This window comes from Muscardinus avellanarius (genome assembly GCF_963383645.1).
Source record: "Muscardinus avellanarius genome assembly, chromosome: 15".
In the NCBI taxonomy this organism is placed as follows: Eukaryota; Metazoa; Chordata; class Mammalia; order Rodentia; family Gliridae; genus Muscardinus; species Muscardinus avellanarius.
In genome coordinates, this window is record NC_137801.1 from 79144718 (window position 1) to 79154681 (window position 9964).

Here is a 9964-nt window from a genome sequence, read left to right on the forward strand (position 1 = left end):
TTATTACTGTTATTTTATTTTATTTTTGTAGTACTGGGATGGAACCCAGGGGCATTCTACCTCCTCGCTACACCCCCAGCTTTATTTTTTATTTCTTATTATCATTATTTTTGTGTGTGTGTGGTACTGAGGGTGGAGCTCAAGAGCTTTTCTACCTCTGGGGTATACTCCCAGACATATTTATACTTTATTTGGAAATAGGGTCTCACTAAGTTGCTGAGAGCATCACTCAGTAGCTGCGATTGGCTTTGAACCTGTGTGATCCTCCTGTCTCAGCCTCACAAGCCCTGGGATTACAAGCGTGCACCACCACATCAGGCTCTTATTTTTATTATTATTATTATTTATTATTATTATTAGGTGGTACTGGGGTTCCTGGAAACCCTTCTACCTCAGGGCTACACTCCCAGACCTATTTTATACTTTTTATGTGGAAACAGGGTCTCTTAAACCAGTGTGGCTGGCTTCAAACCTGCGCGATCTCCCAAGCCCGGCCTCATTCCTTATTTTGTTTTTTTTTTTTGTTTTTTTTTTTTTTTTTTGTTTTGTTTTTTGTGGTACTGGGGTTCCTGGAAGCCCTTCTACCTCCGGGCTACACTCCCAGACCTATTTTTTATACTTTTTTATTTGGAAACAGGGTCTCCTTAGCCAGCACGCGCGGCTGGCTTCGAACCTGCGCGATCCTCCTGTCTCTGCCTCCCAAGCGCGGGGATTACAAGCGTGCGCCACCAGGCCCGGCCCTCATTCCTTATTTTGAAACAAGGTTTCACTGAGTTGCAAAGGGCCTCAATCAGTAGCTAAGGCTGTTGGAGAATCTCTATCCTCCAGTCTCAGCCTCCCAAATGCTGGGATTACAAGCATGCGCCACCACGCTAGGCTCCAAATTATTACTGTTCTTAAATCTTGACCGTTTACCTCTTTTTCTGCTAGCTGGGACCACATGGCAGGTATGCACACAGCTGCATACCAAAGCAAGTCGGTTGTTTCCAGGAAAATCACACATGTGACTGAGGAGTTGAATTCGACGCTTTTTCATGAAATAATTGTCTCTACTGTAAGAACTGCCCCAGACAAACCATGGTGGCTTAAATTTGGCAGACACTGCCTTGAACCTGAACATGAGCCTGTCGCTTTTAGGAAAATGATGGATACTATATTGTTTGCCAATGATGATTAAAAAAAAAAAAAAGGCTAAGCTTTCCATTGAAAGCCAGAATGTTGGAAAATCTGCATCCACCGCTTTGACAGCTTCCCAATTTCTAAGCACTTTGCTGAAATCAGTGGTGGTATTAATGAATGGTAGTGGCAGTAATGAAGTATGCCAGCATTTGGGATCTGCCTAACATAGTGAGCCAACATTTTCCAAATGACAAACACATGATGTTACAAACTTCGAGACAGCCCAAGGAAGTTTAACGTAATGGGGTGTGAAAAGCCTACGGGTTTCAGCTTAGATTCTCCCGTTCAAACCAACCTTTTAAAAACGATCACGTAGGAAGTTTGGGCGTAGTAACAATAAAATCCTCAATTATCTGGACACGCTATTAAAATATTCCTCTCTTTTCCAGCTGCACATCTGTGTATGACCAGGTTTCCTTCATACACTTCGGTCAAAATATATCACAACGGACAGTAAAGGAGAGAGCAGAATCCAGTTGTTTTCTAAGCCAGATGCGTAAGCGATCTGCAAAATGTGTAAGGAGGCCGCTAGTCTACTTTTTTTTTTTTTTAAGGATATACTATGTTTCATAAAAACCTGTTATGTAGTTACCATCTCCCGGATTTACTCAATGAATGAATACTTTATAAGTCTCCGATTTCATTTCTCCTACAGCAAGCGCCCACCGGCGCGGCGAGCAGAAGCCAAAGCCTTTGGGGGTCGTGAGCTTTAAAGAGGGGGTCCTGAGATCCAGTCCTGGGAGGCCCGCTGGTCGACACCGGATCCCAAGGGCGAGCACATGAATTATTAACTCGGCCAGCGCGGCTCTGGGGTCGGAACTCGGCCCCGCACCCAGGCGGCGGCTGCCCGGCCCCTCCCTGCCGCCCTGGGCCGCCGACCCGCCGCGATCGCCCGGCCCGAGGCCGCGGGGTGGGAAGCAGGCGCCGGCCCCCCGCGCGGGCCCCGCCGAGCCCGGGGCGGCGGACGTGGCGCGGGCGGAGCGCGCCCCATACCTGTGGGCCATGCCGGCCGCCACGCCCAGCATCCTGCCGCACTCGGACGCCTCCGCGCTCCGCACCTCCAGCACCCGCACCGATCGGCCGTGTCCTCCTCCCTCGGCCCGCGGCTCACCGGCGGGCGGGCCCCGAGCAGGAAGGGGAGGCGGGCCAGGGGCGGGGAGGCTGCCGCCGCCAGCCGCTCGCGGCCGGCAAGTACCGGGGATGGACACCAGGGGGCGATCGCGAGAGAGGCGGGTACGCGGGAAGAGGCCCCGCCCCCAGGCCCGCCTGACCACGCCCCTCTCGGCCCCGCCCCTGCCCCGCAGGCGGCGCTCAGGCTTCCGGGTGATCCGGAGGTTCCTTGGGTGTGGTTTTATAGCCACGTTGGTCAGAGGAGAGGGGCAGGAATGGCCCTGCCGCCCCTCACTGGCCAGGCTGCCCTTGGCTGGAGACACCTCTGATCCGAGCTGGCAGGTGGACTGTGTGGTTCTGTCTGCAGGGTCCGGAGGAGACTGGGGAGAGGGGTAGGAAGCCAGCCAGACTTCCAGGAGGGGCGTCTGGTCCGCACCCGCCTCTGAGTCCTGCGCTCTGCAGAAGTCTGGGGCATTTAGGGGCTCTCATTAGGATTTTTGCTGTGCTTCTAAAGTAGTTAGGAAAAGTTAATCTTGCTGACATTTCAGGATCCCTGGCTTGAAAACTATGGCTGCCTCTTGGCTTGCAGTCAGTGGTTGTAAAATACTAAGGCACTGTCATAGTTACCCCGTTTGCGGAATATGCTGTTAGGGTGAGCCTGCTTCTGTGGTTGACCAATGTCTGTCACAAAGAAAACCTGGAAAAAATGTCTGTTGCTCTCGACCTAGAATGTGAAGTTGAATTTCTTAACCCTTCGACTTCCTGCAGAGCCTCTCAGGATGAAAAGGCAGATGTCTGCCTGACGGCTCGGTGCATTTTCTTTCTGGCTGTCATCACCCAGCTCTTGGTCTTTGTATGTCTATTTTATAAGTATATACACATACACACGCTTACAGAAAAAAACTACCGAAAATACTTTAAAAGATGTGTTCCAAGTAAACAATTGTTTAATATGGTTTCTCTTATTTTCCACCTCCATTGGTTTCCGTCATACAAGCACATGAATAAGATGGCAGAGCCAGGCGCGGTGGCACACGCTTGTAATCCCAGCATTCTGGAGGCTGAGACAGGAAGATCGCATTTCGCGGACAGCCTCAGCTACTACCTAGGCCCTTTGCAACTCAGTGAGGCCCTGTTTCAAAATAAATAATTAAAAAAATATAGGGCTGGGGTTGTAGCTCACAGGTAGAATGCCCCTGGGTTCAATCCCCAGTACGGCAAATTATGCTTACTATCTGCTTTCTGTTTGTAGTCACATACTTTGTTTATCTTTAAAAATAATTTATTGGCTGGGCGTGGTGGCGCACGCTTGTAATCCCCGCGCTGCGAGGTGGAGACAGGAGGATCGCGCAGGTTCAAAGCCAGCCTCAGCTACTTAGTGAGGCTCTCGCCAACTTAGTGAGACCCTGTTTCCAAATAAAATATAAAATAGGACTGGGAGTATAGCCCGGAGGTAGGAAAGCCCCTGGGTTCCACCCAGTAACACACACACACACACACACACACACACACACACACACAAACGGAGATTTATTTTCTCCTTAAAGTATAGGAAGCATTGTCAGTCCTTATTTTTCCTGTGTTTGCTCCAGGGAATCCTGTTCTCTTGATATTTTTTTGTATGTTGCTGGTTTTTGAGAGGGGGTGGGTGTGGCTGAGCAGCATTCCTGGGCCAGAACAGAGCTTCTGTGAACACCAAGGGGTCACCGTGGTCACTGCCTCATACTGGGTGTCCATGGATACGTTTCCAAGGCTCGTCTTCACTTCCTCTTGATACTGCTTATCGTGTTTTGTTTTGTTTTTTGGTGTTGAGGGTTGAACCCAGAGCTAAGGAAGCGCTCTAGCACTGAGCTACACCCTCAGCACCAGGCTTCTGTTAGGAGAAAGGCCTATATGAGGAGGATATTGTGCAAGATGTCACCAGGCAAACGAGACTTTAGTTTGTGAAAACATTCCTAAGATTGTGCTCTGGTGAACTGTACGTGCACATCGCTCACCCGCATGATGTTATCACACATCATGAGGTTCACTGGTGTCTCCTAGGAATCTAGTCTGACTTTGCCGTATCCCCTGGCGACAGATCCTACTATGTCACCACTGTGAGATGAGTGAGATTGTACATGTAGAGAAATACTGGGAAGGATGTACCCAAAAGATTGTACATGTAGAGGAATACTGGGAAGGATGTACCCAAAAGATTGTACATGTAGAGAAATACTGGGAAGGATGTACCCAAAAGATTGTACATGTAGAGGAATACTGGGAAGGATGTAACAAAAAGATTGTACATGTAGAGGAATACTTGGAAGAGTGTACCCAAAAGATTGTACATGTAGAGGAATACTGGGAAGAGTGTACCAAAAAGATTGTACATGTAGAGGAATACTGGGAAGGATGTACCCAAAAGATTGTACATGTAGAGGAATACTGGGAAGAGTGTACCCAAAAGATTGTACATGTAGAGGAATACTGGGAAGAGTGTACCAAAAAGATTGTACATGTAGAGGAATACTGGGAAGAGTGTACCCAAAAGATTGTACATGTAGAGGAATACTGGGAAGGATGTACCAAAAAGATTGTACATGTAGAGAAATACTGGGAAGGATGTACCCAAAAGATTGTACATGTAGAGGAATACTGGGAAGAGTGTACCCAAAAGATTGTACATGTAGAGGAATACTGGGAAGAGTGTACCCAAAAGATTGTACATGTAGAGGAATACTGGGAAGGATGTACCCAAAAGATTGTACATGTAGAGGAATACTGGGAAGAGTGTACCCAAAAGATTGTACATGTAGAGGAATACTGGGAAGAGTGTACCCAAAAGATTGTACATGTAGAGGAATACTGGGAAGGATGTACCCAAAAGATTGTACATGTAGAGGAATACTGGGAAGAGTGTACCAAAAAGATTGTACATGTAGAGGAATACTGGGAAGGATGTACCCAAAAGATTGTACATGTAGAGGAATACTGGGAAGGATGTACCAAAAAGATTGTACATGTAGAGGAATACTGGGAAGGATGTACCCAAAAGATTGTACATGTAGAGAAATACTGGGAAGGATGTACCCAAAAGATTGTACATGTAGAGGAATACTGGGAAGAGTGTACCCAAAAGATTGTACATGTAGAGGAATACTGGGAAGGATGTACCCAAAAGATTGTACATGTAGAGGAATACTGGGAAGAGTGTACCCAAAAGATTGTACATGTAGAGGAATACTGGGAAGGATGTACCCAAAAGATTGTACATGTAGAGGAATACTGGGAAGAGTGTACCCAAAAGATTGTACATGTAGAGGAATACTGGGAAGAGTGTACCCAAAAGATTGTACATGTAGAGGAATACTGGGAAGGATGTACCAAAAAGATTGAACATGTAGAGGAATACTGGGAAGAGTGTACCCAAAAGATTGTACATGTAGAGGAATACTGGGAAGGATGTACCAAAAAGATTGTAGAGGAATACTGGGAAGGATGTACCAAAATGTTAGTGGTGATTTTTTTTTTCTGAGTGATCTTTACACCTTTATATTATTTCTTTTTTACATCAGGTTCATGGAACTAGGTTTTTAATTCCTAGTCCATCATTTATTTATGTTCACTTAGTTGTTTTGGTAGGTAGTTGACTATTTCTAATAATGGAATAAGGATGCATAAAACCAGGTGTTTCATAGTAACTTATATAAATATATCATTATCCACTGGAACCATCTCTCTTCCTCTATCCATCAAAGGCGTCTATCATCCTGAGTTACCTGTTTTATCATTTCCTTGATTTTCATTCTTCTTTTCTGTTTTCTTTTTCTTTTTTGGTACTGAGGATTGAATCCAGGGGCACTTTCCCTCCAAGCTACACTCCCAGCCCTTTTAATTATTTTTTTTAATTTTGAAACAGGGTCTTTCTAAGTTTTTGTTTAGCGTCTCTCCAAGTTGCTAAGGCTGGCCTCAAATCTGTGATCCTCATGTCTCAGCTTCTCAAGTAGTATATGATTACCAGAGTCACCACACCGGGCAATTTTCTTTTTATATAGTTTTGTTGCCTCTACATGTTCTTGAACATGAACATATGCACATATACACATATATGCACACATTCACAAGCAAGAAAAAATATAGATTGTATATGTATAATACAAAGTAACTTTGATTTAACTTTATGTATTTATGTATGTGTGTATTTATTTATTCATTTATTTTGCGGTACTGGGGATGGAACCCAGGGGCATTCTGTCACCAAACTACAACCCCCAGCCCTATCTTTTATTCTTTATTTTTAAACCGGGTCTCACTGGGTTGCAGAGAACCTCACTAAGTAGCTGAGGCTGTCCTCAAACCACGATCCTCCAGTCTCATCCTCCCGAATGCTGGGATTACAAGTGTGCGCTACCACGCCTAGCTTGATTTAACTTTTTAAAAAGAGTATACTAGCTGGGCGTGGTGGCGCACGCTTGTAATTCCCGCACTTGGGAGGCTGAGACAGGAGGATCGCACGGGTTCGAAGCCAGCCTCAGCTACTTAGTGAGGCTTCTCAGCAACTTAGTGAGACCCTGTTTTCAAATAAAATGTAAAAAAAGTTCTGGGAGTATAGCCCGGAGGTAGAACGCCTCTGGGTTCCACCCCCAGTACCACCAAAAAAAAAAAAAAAAAAAAAAATCTACTAAAATTCTTTCCGTTAATAGTATGTTGCTTAAATCCATTGATTTGTTTGACTACTGTTTGAATCTATCACAATTTTTAGTTCTACTGTTTATGAAGTTTTTTTAGGGTTTTGTGTGTATGTGTGTGTGTGTGTGGTGTGTGTGTGTGTGTGTGTGTGTGTGTGTGTGTGTGTGTGTGTCTGGAGATGGAACTCAGAGGCATTTGACCTCCGAGCTACATCTCCTGCCCTATTTTTTATTCTTTATTTTGAAACAGGGTCTCACTGAGTTGCAGAGGGCCTCACTAAGTAGCTGAGGCTGTCTGTGAACCGCGATCCTCCGGTCTCAGCCTCCCGAATGCTGGGATGACGAGCGTGCGCCACCACGCCCGGCTTCTAGGTTTTTACTAGTGTGGATTGTCCTATAAACCTCTTGAACATGCTTCCTGATATATATATAAAATTTATATAAATATATATTATTCCTGATATATATATTAATTTAATATACTTTATGTATAAACAGAAATATTTACATTCACATAACTTTTTTGAAAGTGTTTATACCAAACTGCACTCCCACCACAATGTACAAGAGGTCTGGAGGATTTATAGCTCTTCTGACCCTCAGTCATCATTTTTCCTTTTGCCAATTAAATGGTTGTGAAACGGCTTCTCAGTCTCGAGAAGAGCAACAATATTGACCATCTAGTCGTGTATTTCTGGACCATCTGCATTTCATTTTTATAATGAGTCTATTCATGTGTTTTGTCTTTTTTTATTGGATTGGCTGCACTTGACAAAAACCTCATTTGATTATACGGTTGGTGCTAACATGGGAATAACTCTTGCTCAATTTCTTCAATTTAAAATAGGAGCTTAATGGTCATCAAATAACCGGGCGTGGTGGCGCACGCTTGTCATCCCAGCATTCGGGAGGCTGAGACCAGAGGATCACGGTTCTCAGACAGCCTCAGCTACTTAGTGAGGCCCTCTGCAACTCAGTGAGACCCTGTTTCAAAATAAAGGATGAAAATAAGGCAGGGGTGTAGCTTGGAGGTCAAATGCCCCTGGGTTCCATCCCCAGACCCTCAAAAATAAATAAATAAATAAATAAAAAGTAAACAGAAACAAGTGAAATTCACTTTTGCAATATATTTGATTTAAACAAACATGTTCTCAGTGTTAAATTTCAATAAGTAATTACTATAAAATTATTGAGACATTTTACATTCTTTTCATGTAATTCTTTGAAGTGTGGTGTGTACTTTTGACTTACAGCCATCTCAGTGCAGAAAAACCACATTTCAGTCCTTCAATAGCCACATGTGACATGGGTACTATATCAGAGCAGTCCAAGAACAAAGGAGTTCCTCTAAAATATTTCAAAGTCATAATCCATAAGAGAATTTGACAGCTGCTCTGAATGATTTCTCTTTTTCCAGGAAAGAGTCAGAAAGAAAATTAAGTTAGCTGCATATTTTATGGCTCCCAGGAGAAATAAACATGGCCCAAGAGAAAGACTGAAGTCAGAAACTCAGAATGAATCATAGGAATTAAATACTGAACAAATGTCTAGTGTTCAACATGAGTTTCCAGTTTATAAGATCATATTACATCACCCAATATAGAGTTTCTCTAATGATGCTTAGTGTAGGAGGCATATTGTTACATTATTCTATAGACTACGGCAGTTCCGTACTTTGTCAAAAATTGTATTTCACTCTTTGGGAATGGTATCTTATTGTAATCTTAAACTACGCTCAAATCAAGAAAGTAAGCCATCTGTGAAACTGCTCAGAGGAGGCCTGAATTCTACTTTGGTTATAAGGGAAGGAATGCAAATCATACTTTTGTCTACCAGTTAGACTTCTAAAGCAATTGACAATGAAACTGTCTACACACACCAGCATGCTAGCCCTCAAGGGCGATTCTTCCTAGAGCCTGGCACGCCGTTTAACATCTGTATGGGCATACGGCTGGTTCAATCACAGTGTTCCAGCTTTATAGTTTTCTTTAGTCTTATAGCAGTTAAAAATGTCCCTTTGGGCTGGGAATGTAGTTCCATAGTAGAGTGACTCCCCAGGGTTTCATCTCCAACATTGAAAACAAAAATCTCTTCCCTTATATTACAATCCTTGGCTGGATGTGATGGTGCGCGCCTGGATTCCCAGTATTTGGGAGGCTAAAACCAGAGGATCACAGGTTTAAAGGCAGCCACCGGAATGTAGCAAGCCTCTCAACAACCTAGGGAGACTCTGTTTCAAAACATTTTTTTTTTCTTGTGGTACTGAGGATGGAACCCAGGAACACTGTACCTCCAAGCTACACCCCCAGTCTTATTTTTTATTCTTTATTTGGAAACAGGATCTCACTGAATTGCAAAGGGCCTCACTATGCAGTAGCTGAGGCTGCCCTCGAACCATGATCCTCCTGTCTTAGCCCCCAAATGCTGGGATTACAAGCGTGTACCTCCACACCTGGCCTATTCTTTATTTGAAAACAGGATCTTACTAAGTTTCAGAGGGCCTCACTAAGTAACCAAGGCTGGCTGTGAACCCAGATCTTCCTGTCTCAGCCTCCCAAGTACTGGGATTACAAGTGTACGCCACCGTGCCTGGGAAACAAACAATTTTATTTTTTAAAAATGGCTTGGAGTGTGGCTGAAAGGTAGAATGCCACTGGGTTTAATCCCCAGTAACACAAGATTTTAAAAAAATAACAAAAATCCTTGGTTGGACAAGCTCTCTTCCATCTTTATTCTACTAAAATAACATTACCATGGCTACGCAATGGGCAACATATACATTATGCTCAGACAAAGCAACCGAAACTACATATTGAGCCGGGTGTGGTGACACACACCTGTAATCCCAGGCTGAGACGGGAGGATCACAGGTTTGAGGCCAGACTCAGCAACATAGTGAGGCCCTTCGCAACTTAATGGGACTCTGCTTCAATATAAGAAGTAAAATAGAGCTGGGGGTGTAGCTCGGAGGTAGAATGCCCCTTGGTTCAATCTAGAGTACCACC

The 9964-nt window shown here is 44.2% G+C and overlaps 1 protein-coding gene across 2 annotated transcripts in view; it reads right to left on the minus strand.

Annotated features, from left to right (window-relative positions):
• Positions 1-2204, minus strand: part of LIMS1 (LIM zinc finger domain containing 1) — a gene marked incomplete at both ends in the record, with an annotated part of 141897 nt that extends 139693 nt beyond the window's left edge. For both annotated transcript variants that reach the window (XM_080711023.1, XM_080711022.1), the window contains one exon: positions 2173-2204. In XM_080711023.1, coding sequence (XP_080567149.1) covers positions 2173-2204 — 32 coding nt within the window. The remainder of the gene's footprint in view (positions 1-2172) is intronic.
• Between the last annotated feature and the right edge of the window lie 7760 nt (positions 2205-9964).